Below are 13,737 nucleotides of genomic sequence, written 5' to 3'. Positions count from 1 at the left end.
GAACACATATAGAATTATGTGGTAAACAAACAAATGCTCAACAAACCAGAATATGTTTTATATTTTAGATTCTTCAAAGTAGTTGAATGAGAAGGTGTGTCCAAACATTTGACTGGTACTGTATATGAAAGCCCCAATCACATGTTCTTTACAGTAAAAAAAAAAAAGACATCAATGTCTTTGTCATGCTCTATGACAGCCTAAAGGGGGCGCTGAAACTCCATAAAGATCACAAGGAGTGGTGCTTTTATTTTGAAAGTCACGCTAGATCGGCCGCTCGAGTCCTTCACGGGGGAACAGCTGAGGTCAGCCGAGGGAGCAGAGTGCGTGGAGGAATCCGCCAAAGGTACCGGTGATTATTATATAAATTCAGATTGTCCCATTGAGTTAGAAAGTCTTCACCCACACTGACGAGCTGATTTCTGAGGCTGTTTAATTCAAGCCGGTGTAACAAACGCAGCTAATGCAGCTAGCCTCCGTCATTAGCCTACTTAGATAAGTTAGCATTAGCTTCTCAGCCAGGCCAATAACACCTGAGTGCTATCATTTTACAGACATGCGCTAATATGATTAATCCTGACAGACTGTGGGTGCTGTTTGTTTGTATGTATGTCTGCTTTGTTGTCCCTTAAAACAAGATTAGAAACTTGACAGAATATGGTGATTTATTGGAAGATGTGTGCTGTTGTGCTAATGAATGACACCTATAACTTTGGATAATTCAGTCTTACCAGTATCAATACATGACAAGCTTATGTGAATGGAACAGGGTTAATATACATAATATACAGGGCTATACACAAATAACAGAAAAACACACAAGAAAATAAAAGATAAACAGAGTGATTCGAAATACAATACTATAACATACAATTTGACTAAAAGATAATAGACAAAATAAGTATTTTTTCCCCAAAAAAAAAAATTCTATAAAAGAAATATATGTGCATTTGAGAAGTGGTGCAACATTACTTTGGTCTCTTATTATTGTCTCTAAATCTAGATTTGCTAGATTGCTGGTGGTTTAATGCCAACAGAATAGACCCCTCCCTGGTACATATTCATATTATTTGAAACACTCTGTCTGTGTTTCTACAAAGCCTCAGTTCAAACTGTTAATACATCAGCATTTGAAGAGAAAGAAGACCTAGCATTACATAATGAGCAATATTAAATGCATGAGACAAAGACTCAAATGGGATAATCCTCCATGTGTAGAGCGACTCGAGCCTCTTGTGTTGTGCAAACTTTAATTGGATGTTGAGTGTGCTCTTGTCAGCTGGACACACACAGCGGCTTAGATGTCGGGATCCTTTAGCGAGAGACTTTATTTACAAAGCAATACTATGTTTTTCACAGAAAGATAAAGCCTCTGATTTTCTCATGCACTCACTGAGAGTCACGTTATTCAGGCATGTGTATACTGTAAGGAATGGTCTGAAATACCTGTGGTGGGTGTGCTGCTAATTCTTTAAATCAGGGGATGACTCATGCATTCAGTTCTTTCAGGACAGTTTTCATGCAAGTCATGTGGAATAATGTTTTAACATATATAAGAGGTTTATTTGTCCCTACTCTTCTCAGGTTAGGCAAGCATTTCTACTTGCATGCACTGTATGTGAGAGGCTTTATGTAATAACGTCGTTATATCCCCTCCTGAGCCTCCAAGGTTAAATCCTTGCATGTCATCTCTCGCAGCTTCGGCAGAATGGTGATGAGGATAAGAGAGTTGCCAAGTCATGGATAGATCGCCACGATGACACATGAGACCCTCACGAGCTCCCAGCTGTCTGTCAAGGCGGCTGCCCTGCGCATGGTCGACCTACCTCTGTCCGTGTACAGCTCTCTGGCACAGGTGAGGGCGTGTTTGAAATCACTGGGAGTTTGGGAACTGCTCGTTTATTGTGAGTTCTCACTGTTTTCTATATCTATGTCATTAGATGAGGCTGGTGAGGGTTCAATTTGTCAGGTTCTCTCCCCTTTTAGCTGTGGTGCAAATATTGTGTGTTCTTGATTGTATTTAATTTGTTTAGCCTTACTATAAAAATTTGAGCCAAAATACATTGGTGTACAAATTCTTCAGAAGAAATACAAAGAGGACCATTCAACTCATAGGGAGGGACTTACTATTGTGGTATTTGTTGTAAAACTCAACATATCATTTCCCAAACTCAATTATTTTCTGACACTTCCCAAAATATGAGAGTGAGCTGCAGCAAAAGATTCACAAGTGTCTCCCTACCTTATATATTCTTTAGTGAGATGTTTTTATTTAGCTAGAACACCTAGTTGTAGCTCAGAAATGTTAAGGTTTAAGCCAAACCATAATATTGTTTTTTGAAAACTCAAATTTCATTTTTCAGTTAAATGTGAATCAGAGGATGTAAACACAAGTTACATGAGCTCAGAAATTGCTCATTTATTGGATATGAATTTGTTATTAGTTGTCTCTCCCCCCTGTCGTCATGTGTTCATCCTCATCCTCATGTGCATGCTGGTAAAACATGAAATACAAACATAGGGACCTGTTCATCAATACTTTCCAGGGCTACTAGTTGTCAAAAATGCCACTGGCTTTCTCCAGCTTTGTCACAGGATCTGTTTCTTTTTATTAATCACGGAGTGATCAGAAATGCGTGTGCATGAAGCCGAGTGATTTGTCTGGTTGTCTGATCTGATTGGATTTGGCACAACTCCATCCATAGTGTTCTCTCTGAGCCTGATAGGAGAGCCTGTTTAGATATATTGTATTACTACGTGTTTGTGTGATGGCCAGCAGCTAAGTTTTGATACCGTTACTGATGAGAAGGTGTAAAAGGGTTTATGGGATACGGGCTAAGAGTAAGGACAGTACTTAAGGTCAAATCGATATTATACTTGTCTAGTTATGTTTCTTTTTACCATACTACAACCCAAAAGTATCCTAAAGTGAGGTGTGTGTGTGTGTGTGTGTGTGTGTGTGTGTGTGTGTGTGTGTGTGTGTGTGTGTGTGTGTGTGTGTGTGTGTGTGTGTGTGTGTGTGTGTGTGTGTGTGTGTGTGTGTGTGTGTGTGTGTGAGAGTCACGTAGCAGATCTGATATCATCTAGAATCCGATAGGAGCACGCCTGACATTTGAGAGTCGCAGGAACAGAAACAACACTGAAACAACTGCAGGCTTGCAATCATCACGATGTTGTGTCAGTTGTCAGAGCTCCAAACTCTGTGTTTATGTAATCTACAGTTGTTGCAAATGTGCAGCAGCGATGTCGGTGTGGATAATCTCGTCTTTCAGTGTTTCTATCTATAGAGAGACAGAAGGGGGGCGGGGGGGTGTATACTCTCGCTCTCTGAAAATGATTCTTTAAGATGTGGGTGACAGGCTGCTAGCTGATTCTCAGCGCTGACTGTTATGTCATCAGTGGAGTTATGCATCCTCAAATGAACCCTCATCAGACATGACATTTGTTTTTTCAAGTGTTGCACTTGACATTATCTGACAATCTCAGTTACACATTTCAAGGATAAATCCATTGCCCTTGGTTATTATTATCACTGACCTCTGACATTCTTTGGATACTCAACAGTCTGATTTATGTACAGCTACTTTGCCTCAGTCTGCCGCTGTTGTCCACCATGTTTCTACTTTACTACTTAAGCTAGCGAGGCCAAAAAACAATCTCTCTTTGTCTTAGTACATAGCAGCTTTGCAGGAGTATTAAGTACTCAATACTGAAGACACAGGATTTTCTAACTCCCACAGTGAGGACAACTACAGAGAAACATGAGCTTTAGTTTGGTCAGATTTTGATTTTTTTGACGAACCAAATAGAAAAGAAACACATCTGCTGCTCAGGTTTCTTTTTCAGATGCATGAAATTAAATTGTTTCTCCCTCTACCTGTCCTTCAGGTGAGTGTCAGCACAGGCACCAAGAAGCTGGTGGCTGCCACTGCCTTCGGCGCCGTCTCGCTCCTCTTCCTCGCTCGCCGCTTCCAGCGGAGGAAGGGCAGAAAGAAGGCTCAGTGGGAGCAGGCTGGCTATGAGGTTATCTCCCCGGCTGCAGCAGGAAACGGTAAAACTTACCTTCAAACGGCAGCTCACTGGCCTGAGGTCTCCATTTAGAACTTTAGCCCAGTCTCTGGTTTGTGGTGTAATCAGGTTGACATGTTGCGCTGCTCCTGTGTTACCTTGAACTGCAAACAGAAAGCTGCAGATAAATGCTTCAACTCTTTTAATCTCACTCAAGAATATAAGATAAGATAAGATAAGATAATCCTTTATTATTCCCGCAGCGGGGAAATTTGCAGGCTTACAGCAGCATAGAGTAAAGTGCACACAAGAGACATAGTAGAAGAAAGACAAGATAAAAAATGAAAGAAAAAAGTATTATAAATAAGCAATAAGAAACAGTTTTTCTGTCTGTAAATATAATATTTCAGTTATTGTTGTTTTTCTACTATTATAACTATTATTGTACAGTGTATTGTATTGCACAGGCTAATTGATAATGAATTTAACACGTAAAAAAAAAAAAATTGTCTGAGCTGGAAACAGTTTTTACAATCACACAAAGTAGGTGAGCCAGAATGTCACTTGTTTAAAAGGATGAAAGTGATTCAGACAGATTAGTAACAAAGGTATAATTCCCAGAAAAATGCTGTTTCATTGTTATCAAATTGTCAAATGTGGTTTATCTGTTGTGTAATCCTGCAACATGCTTATGTTGAGTGATCACTGTATTCTGATCTTCTGCTTTTATCCCTGAACTCTCGTCTTTTTCTACCCAGATAACACCAGTAAAAACATCACGCTCTCCCTCAACCCCAAGAACTGCTACACCTCTGGTCTGCTACTCAATGCTGGAGACTACAGAAAACTATCCGGGTCTCTGCTGAGCCTGGCCTCGGTGAGACAAAGACATAGTTTATAAAATGTGTTATTTTGTTATGTACAGCACAGAAACATAATGCAATAATGAGGAGCATTTGTTAAGAAAGATACAGAAGAATACCATACATTTAAAGATGGATGCAATCACGCCTACAGATTGATTTCCTCTGTCCAAACCAGGATGGAGAAGTTCACTTTGTTGCATTTTTCTACCTGTACAATATCTGTTGTAGTTCATGCATGTAAACAGCAATCACTTTGTTTTGTGAAGATTAATTTCCAATAATTCCAGTTTTACATAAGTGAAGCACACAAGAACACATTTAATGCTTAATGACGAATTAACCAGGTGGTCAAATAGCATTTATGATTTTGTATATGATGTGTAGATGGGGTTGTTTTTTAGGACGATCCTGTATGAACCAGAAAACTTGTACATGTGAATGGCATTTAATAAGAAATATTTGCAGATGTCATTTTCCCCCACAGCTTTTCTAGACTAACTAGAGAAGGCAATTTCTATAAAACTACACAGCATTGCTGGCTTTATAAGTTCTGTGTTCTTCTCGTTCTGCAGGTAAAAAGCATGAACTCGTCCAGCAGCAGCACCTGTGCAAATGTATCCGCCTGCTGGGACAGAGGGGGGGAAGCTGATATCTGCAGTGTGGTCAACTTACCGGTCACCACACCTGAAAACCTCTACCTCATGGGTAAAGAAACATACACACACTACGTCACCTCACTAGCTTTATAATAAGGAGACTGGACCACATAATAAATATGTTGAAAGGATGGAAGTATTCAAATTGTCATTTCTTGGAATAATCCTTTATTTGGTGGGTTTGCCTGGTTTCGAAATGGAGCATATGAGACTCTTGAGTTTATTTGTGTGTGCGTTTGCAGGAATGGATTTATTCGAAGAGGCTCTGCGGCGGTGGGAGGAAGCGTTGACATTCAGGAGCAGGCAGGACGAGGACGACGCCAGCTGTGCATCCGTCAAAACGGGAGCCGGAGACGCCATCGCTGAGCAGAGCATGGAGGTGAACACACGGAAGCACGCTGATCATTTAAAGATTTCTGTTTGTTTTTCAGTAGGGTAGATTAACCACATCACCATAATAAACACCAATTCGACACATTTAATTTAGTGCAATGACCTAGTTAATTAGAGATAAAGGTGAAGGAGTTAGCCAGACGATGCTTTCAAATGTTTCTATAAAATGCATCCTGATAAACTGTAAATTGCTCATGCAGACTTTTCTACGAATAAATAAATACTCTATTGTAGAGAAGAATATTCTGCCCACAAACACTGCACTCCAGGTTACGTTTATGAATAACCAGCACTCTGACAAACCCACCGGTGTTTGGATTTATAAACGGCAAACTCATTAACTCTCTGACCCGGATTAGTGCGAGTCTAAAAGCTAATGTTGGCCACCCAAATATGCATCCAGTCTGCAGCTCAAGTCGTCTGCAAAGGATATCCCCTACTCAGTGGAGCCTCTTAAGGAAGCTTATTAAGAAATCCATCAAAGGGGACAATCAAGAAACAACTGAAAAAATACTTGCAGTGAAATATAAAATACACTTTCTGCATTTTGCCTCTTCACCAGCTGGCACTTTTTAAACATTGACTAAGTGCCAGCTATTTAAGTTTGAATTGCTTGTTTACAAAAAAAAAAATGTCATGTTGTTATGATGTCTTTTGTTCTTTCTCTTTGCTCTAAGGGTTTTAAACCATATTTCTATAGTTGAACATTTCTGTTTTTGTGTTTTTAGGACGTCATCAGTGCAGAGTTCATGCACAGGCTGAAGTCTCTGCTGCAGAGGGCTTACAGCCTCCAGGAGGAGTTTGAGGGAGTGTTGTGCATGTCAGAGCCCTCATCCCACAGCAACAGCCAGGGTGAGTCACTCGTACAACATTATGTAGTTTCCACGATCAATATGATATTATGCAACACATGACAATGAGTATTCTCCATCACAGATAAAATGACAGACATTCTGGCCAGAGAGGAGCTGGACGACTCCTGTCTGAGAGACAGCATGAGCATCGCCTCCACGGACTCATTTGTGTCTGCTGCCGAGGTGAGAGGACTCTAACGTCATTTTCTAAATGACGAAAATTATGTCTGAGTCATCTTACTTACATCTAAAGAACAATTTATATGCTTGACTCCCTTTTTATCCGTCGTTATTTTGTTCTACTAACGACATCTCAAACCACTAAGCAAAGTCCAATTTAAGTGGCAATGATGATTTAAAAAAAGTAACACTGAATTAATGATGAATGGACGATACAGCACCGGCTGTTAGACGCAACAGACAAACAACATTTAATACAAGTCATTTAAAAAATAAAAAAAAAAGACAGATACTGAAACAGTTGGTGTGTTTGATTCAAAAGTATCGAGAAAGTGTCAATTTACAAAAAGATGTTATTAAAGAATGGCATTTGAGATTTAAAAAAAGAAACCATAGCATATGGCCTGATCAATTAAAAGTAGTTATTCAGCAGCTTCTATAACATTAAACAAAAGTATCACTTTACAATAAAAAAAACCCATTCAGGTGTGGTTACAAAACAAGCTATTGTATTACATACATACATTATTTTACATATTATTGCAGATTTTGAACAAGACATGAGGTGAATTGTGTGAGGGTCTTGTAGTGATTTATTGACAAGATTCAATGTGTTGTTATAACTGAAAATGGGGCACAATGTGGATTTTTATCTCATTATGCTGCAGGATTATCAGGTAGACATAATGATGTAGGTGTCATATGTTGGGATACAGATGAAATATGGCCACCAAAAGTATTATAATAAGGTTGAATATTAGTGTAGTAAACAGCAGTAACTAATGAGATGCTTTCGGTCAGAAACAGACTAACGTCTTTATCTCAGACCGTCTGAAGCTTCAAATGTGGAACCCGTTCACAGCAGGAGTTTTATTTCTAATAGCTTTGATCTTTTCCTGTGAGTTCACCGCCCCCGTGTTAACCCGTTACTCTGCTTATCTGCTTAAGTCGCCGTGGGGGCTCGAGCTGTGTATCCGCCGATACTGGTGCACTTGACCCACAATGTACAAAAATAAACTGCTTGTTAAGAAATACTGATTACATTCCTAGAAAAGTTCAGGTAAAGACCTTCATCTCCCCACCTGCTGAAAGCTAGAGGTGTTTATCTCTACCAGAATAGGGTGTTAAAATGAACAGCACACGTCATTTGATGTGAATAGATGTTAAGATACTAAATGTTCTTGGGCCGACGACTACAGTGAAGTAAATTTGTCTTTTTAAAATGAATAAAAACTGTAAGTCAAGGTGTTTAAATCCTTAAACCTGGTTCACTTACACAGCACATACCAGAGAGTGAAGGCAGAGCAGTCAAACTGGGTCACGCATGCTTATAAATAGTCCTTCCACATTCTGCAGTAAACAACATACAGCTCGCTGTTACTCTGCAGCTGGTTTCAGTTTACAACATGGAGAGATCTCTGTCTGGTCTGGAAAACGGCACAGTTTATGAACAAATAATGGGGAAAGCACAAAGATCAGACGTGACTTAAGAAGTAACACTGTTTTATTTATTATCTATATTTATTTTAGGTGGGACGAGAGACTTCAGGCTCAGCCTTGATTAGAGTACAACTTTATAGGCACTTTTCTTATTTAATGATGTCAGGTTTAGCTGTAAGAAAACAGATACAAAAACAGAAAATAAAGAAATTATTTTTCGAAAATATTTTCGAAAAAATAACAAATACCATCAAGACAGTAATCTATGTTATGGAGACTTTTACTTAATATTTACTTACACTTCAATTGGATCACAAATAATAATTACTTTTTTTTTATTTGTTTTAAATAAATGCAATTGAGGCATGAAAAAATTTAATTTTACTTGTTATATGTTATACTTGTTTTACCTGTCATTCCTCACATTTTACAGTGTACAAAGGGGGTTTGCAGGTTTGGGGCAAAGCAGACTAAAAAAATATATATATATAATTAAATTTCCAGTCTAAGACTAGTCCAAGACTAAAACATATTTGGTTGCTTCACCATCGCTAACATTATTTACCAAACAGAGCTGTGTAAAGCTCAGGATAACTGGGATAAATGTAATATTCAACCTGTCTCACATAAAGTCTTGTCTTTAGGGTCTGGACCTACTGCATTATTAATAAGGAGAAATGGGATTGAAATGATCATTATTTACTCCATAATCATCTGTTTTTCTACCTCTTCTGTATCAGCTGACGGAGCACAGAGAGCTGAGGAGCGTCTTCGCTCTGGGTCATCACCTTTTCTACGAGGAGGCCCTGCAGATGGCCGAGGATGGCAAGATCTCCTGCAGGGTGCTGCGGTAATTTAACTTTATTTATCATAACACACATGAAACACAGAGAGCCTGGAAAACGCTATGTAGAGTTCATTGATTTGTCTGCCAACATTTTAATCTGACCTCTCTCCTGATTTTCATCGGTAGGACTGAGCTGCTCGAGTGTCTTGGGGACGTTGATTTCTTGGCCAAGTTGCACTGTGTGCGACAGGCATGTCAGGTAAGTTATAACCTTATGAATTAAAATACATCATGAAAGCATTAATAGGGAAAGTCATAGTAATTTGACTGAATATACAAAGAGATAAAATAGGATAAGATAAGATAATCCTTTATTGGTCCCGCAGCGGGGAAATTTGCAAGGTACAAATAGTGCAAATATACACAATTAATATTCATGTGGATAAACAAGGAATACAATTTGACATGTAATGGATTGTGCAACGTACTGAAGAAAATATATGTTAACTTTGTGTAGAATTTTTAGTTTTCATCTTCTTCTGCCTCCATTTTAAGCAACAAAAAAAAGGATCCGCTGGAGTAAAATGTTTTTGTATTTTTTTCCAGCTCATTTTGTGCGACAGAACGACCCGGATGTTTCTTGCCGACACAGGAAAGAAAGTTCTGTCTTCCATTATTGTTAAAGCACAGAAGGTGAGACTGAAGCCGCAACTGGTGAATGAAAAGTACTTCAAAGAGTTTTTTTTATTCCTAAATGTTGTGGTTTGTGGTTTTCAGAGCCCAAAGAGATTCGAGGAAGTGTTTGAGGAGATGATTTCCTTCCTGGAGCACACGGAGCACTGGGAGAACACAGAGGTGGAGCTGGCAACACGGGGGGTACGGGTGCTGCTTTACCAAATATTAAAAAAAATAATAATGTCTTGATGATCCACAATATGGAGTGGAGAAAATCTCACTCTATCCCTCTCACCAGGTGAAGCACTTGAACTTCTATGACATAGTGCTGGACTTCATCCTGATGGACTCGTTCGAGGACCTGGAGAATCCACCGATCTCCATTCAGAACGTTATCAACAACCGCTGGCTCAACAGCTCCTTCAAGGAGACGGTGAGGAAACGCAGGAAAAACTTATTGTTGATCAATGGATCAGTGTCGGCCGGTTAGAGGGGATCAGTTATGAAAAATCTTTAGACTAAACTAAGATGCTGAAAACGTTATTGTAAACAGAATTAGACATTTATACTTAATACTTCGAGACCGGATTGTCGATTGTGTATGAGCATATGCATATGGAAAATTACAAATATAAGAGATGAATACTGTGTATGCATTTCCAAATTTTTCTGAGAGACTTTGTAGTTTCTTTTTTTTTCCTTCTTAGTGCATTTCATTTTTGACTGTTGTGATAATTTAACCTGCATGTATTTCACAGGCGGTGGCATCAAGCTGCTGGTCCGTGATGAAGCAGAAGAGACAGCACATGAAGGTAAACGTCCAACAAAATGTTCAAAATGTTTTTTAATGAGTTAGTAAGAGGACACATCAGCCGCACTCGTTTACCTCCTATATGACTCAGGTCATGACTGTTGGGCTGGAAACGATAGTTCCCTTGTTGACAACACTTCCTGCATTTAATTTATTACACAGACAACTCAATTACTACTGTGCTTTTTAGTTGTTTTTGTTTGAAAGGTTCCAAAAATTCCCATCATTCCAGTAACCTCTCCTCCTTGTCTCAGGTGTCCGACGGCTTCATCGCTCATTTCTACGCCGTGTGTGAACAGATCAGCCCCGTCCTGGCATGGGGCTTCCTGGGGCCCAAGAGCTCCCTGAATGACTTCTGCTGCTTCTTCAAGGTCGGTCTGATGGAGACATGATTTCTGCCAGAACACTCCTTTAAATAGAATATTTACTCTTTTTGTTTCATTGTCATACCTCTTTGAGTTACCTTTGTACCCAAAATAGTGAAACACTGATTTCAGGTTCTCTGAAAAAGAAGTCAGATATTTAAATGGATTTAAATTTGAACAGACAACAGATTTGTGGCATTGTTTAATGTTACGGCACATCAAAGCAATTTCTGATTGTTGTTCCAAGAAGAAACTGGTCAGCATATAGTAGATTTGTTTCTTAAAGACAACCAATGATGTCTGAAATTGCACCAGCGTTACAAATTGTATTTTTCATAAACCTGGCTTTGACCTGTTATTTAAATATTCAAAAAAAAATAAGATAAGATAATCCTTTGTTGATTTCCAGTGGAACAAAGATGGTAAAAAAAAGTTTAAAACAAATAAATTAGGTATATAAAATAGAAATTAATACAAAATGGAAGAAAAAAATCTATATTGTACAAGAGAAATTAAATACTTACAACATGGTAAAGGTGGGAGTGATTAATAAAGTGCTTGTGGTTTAGTAGTGTAAAAAAAAAAAGTCCAGACACAAGGAATAGAAGAGAGAAAGCTGCTACAACAGGCAGTTTTTTTTCTTCTTTTCAAAATAAAATCCAGACAGAAAAAGCCTGCTCCATATCTTTTACCAAGTACGTGTTCCAAAATCCTCGTGTCTGTGAAGTATCTTCCTGATCTGCCTCAGTATTCCTTAAACACCCGTCCTAAAAGTCTCTTCCTTTCTCCTTCAGGATCAGGTCTTGCACTTCCTAAAGGACATTTTTGACCTGGACAAAGTGCGTTACTGTTCTGTGGAGAGTCTAGCAGAGGACATGCTCCACCTGCTGCACCGGCGCTCCGAGCTGCTGGTGGCCTACCTGGGGGCCGACTCGATGCGGCTCGTCAACGGCTGCAGCTCCCCGAAGGTGCAGCTGCTGCCCAGCGCCCTGATGGAGGCTCGGGTGCAATGAGGGACGAGGAACTTGTATCCAGACCGACCCGGGTCATCACACACTACCACACATGGAGAACTTTTATTCTTGGGTGAGTTCAGAACCAACTGTTGGACTTTTGTTTTCCGCCCATCTGTTCCAGAAATCTGCTCATTCAAGGAATTCAATGTTAAACACTATTTCACCTCGGTCCGACAACTGCTCATCACATCTCCCATCATGCTTTGTGGTCTCATTGCGCTGTATCTGAGGATAAATTGTACCAGCTGCCTTGCCTTCACAGTTGATCATTATTTCCAGTGCGGCCTCCTCCTCCTCCCCCCCCCCCCCATTGTGCCATGGCAGAGCACGTTCTAAAAGTTTTAGAAAATATCATAGCAATATTTAAACTTGCTGTGAGACATTTCAGTCATTATCTTGCAGTAGTAGATATTCCGCTGTGAAACTTATTCTTATTGCCGTTAAGAGCAATTTGTGTGGAGGAAAAAAAAAAAAAGTATTTTAATATTTATTTTATTATAAAGCTTAAGGATTTATTTTTTAGAAGTTGTAGTTTTGCCTGTACGCATCAATGGATTTGTGACAAGCTTCAAACATACACTAGTATGAATACCAGTGTTGTATTTTAAACTCTATCGTACAGATTTATTAGACGTATATTTCCACATCCTACTGAACATCAACAATGCTAAACTATTAAATACACTTCGTTTTTCTTCCAAGCACACATTGCACAGGGAAATCACTGATTAAAGGGACTAGGTTTGATAAATGTTAAATGTGTTGGGAGTTATTACATGTTCTTACTTATAAGCTGGTTTTTTTTCTTGGCACTGGGATTCACAAACCTTCTACAATATTTAAATAAAGCCTACAGGGCCTTTAATCCCATCACAGTCAGCTACAGGATATGAAATATTATACATAATTACTTAATCCTTTAGCTGTTCCAACACTTTTACATGATGGGCAGACATACAAGAAGCCTTACTATTAATGCACACATTTGTCTTGTCTTCATCACTGAATGTAAGTCTTAAATATACTATATATTATCGTCTGCTCTGATCAGTCACTGCCATGTACAGAACATGAATCCTTTTAAAGCTGAGGGCAGCAGTTACAAGAGTTAATGTTCCAGAAAATACTTGACATATAATTTAGCAGTCATTTGCTGTATTTTCCACCTTGAAAGACAGGTTCATCTTTAAAACACCACCCACATATGTACTTTTTTTGAAGGTTAATAGTCTGTGTGGTCACTCATCCTGGTAATTTGAGGCTACAACAGTCAGTTAGTCATCAAGTTCATTTTATAGTCTCTTTAGGTTGGTAATGTCCATAGATGGCGCTTCCTTGAGCTCAAACTGAATAATTTGCAACTATTGTTTTTTTTCATATATCACAAAGCCTCTTGCATGTGGATTCATTTTTGGTTTTGGAAAGTTGTTGGTTGTTACTCTCCATGTTAAACTACACTGGTGATGGTACGGAAGTTTGTTTTTAAGACCAAGAAAAATGTGACTGTACTTTAAGATGTTATTGTCAACACAGAGGGCATTTTTACATTTGTGAGTTCACCATGTTTTGTTTTTTTAATAAATTAAGAAAATAAATACTGATGTGTTTGTTGTATTTTTCCTATCAAGTCTTGTATAAACTTTAGCTTCTTTCTCCACAATGTTAAATAAACTAAAGTGAATGAGG

At 38.8% G+C, this 13,737-nt stretch overlaps 1 protein-coding gene across 1 annotated transcript; it reads left to right on the top strand.

Moving 5' to 3' along the window:
• The first annotated feature begins 263 nt into the window (after positions 1-263).
• Positions 264-13,735, top strand: miga1 (mitoguardin 1). Its single transcript, XM_054596852.1, has 16 exons — positions 264-346; positions 1,699-1,855; positions 3,889-4,051; positions 4,767-4,885; positions 5,447-5,579; positions 5,773-5,909; positions 6,652-6,775; positions 6,860-6,960; positions 9,138-9,247; positions 9,371-9,443; positions 9,791-9,877; positions 9,962-10,060; positions 10,158-10,292; positions 10,618-10,671; positions 10,925-11,041; positions 11,830-13,735. Exons 2-16 carry the CDS (start codon positions 1,757-1,759, stop codon positions 12,046-12,048), a joined length of 1,770 nt encoding a protein of 589 aa, XP_054452827.1. The 5' UTR covers positions 264-346; positions 1,699-1,756; the 3' UTR covers positions 12,049-13,735.
• The last annotated feature ends 2 nt before the right edge of the window (positions 13,736-13,737 follow it).

Source organism: Anoplopoma fimbria, chromosome 3 (assembly GCF_027596085.1).
Source record: "Anoplopoma fimbria isolate UVic2021 breed Golden Eagle Sablefish chromosome 3, Afim_UVic_2022, whole genome shotgun sequence".
NCBI lineage: Eukaryota > Metazoa > Chordata > Actinopteri > Perciformes > Anoplopomatidae > Anoplopoma > Anoplopoma fimbria.
This window is presented reverse-complemented; position numbering and strand designations above follow the sequence as displayed.

What these genes read in the sequence shown, in the direction of transcription:
- miga1 (XM_054596852.1), top strand. Translation starts at nt 1,757, where the DNA reads ATGACACATGAGACCCTCACGAGCTCCCAGCTGTCTGTCAAGGCGGCT. An exon ending in ACAGCTCCTTCAAGGAGACG is followed by an intron (nt 10,293 to 10,617) that starts GTGAGGAAACGC and finishes TGTATTTCACAG; the next exon opens with GCGGTGGCATCAAGCTGCTG. An exon ending in AGAAGAGACAGCACATGAAG is followed by an intron (nt 10,672 to 10,924) that starts GTAAACGTCCAA and finishes TCCTTGTCTCAG; the next exon opens with GTGTCCGACGGCTTCATCGC.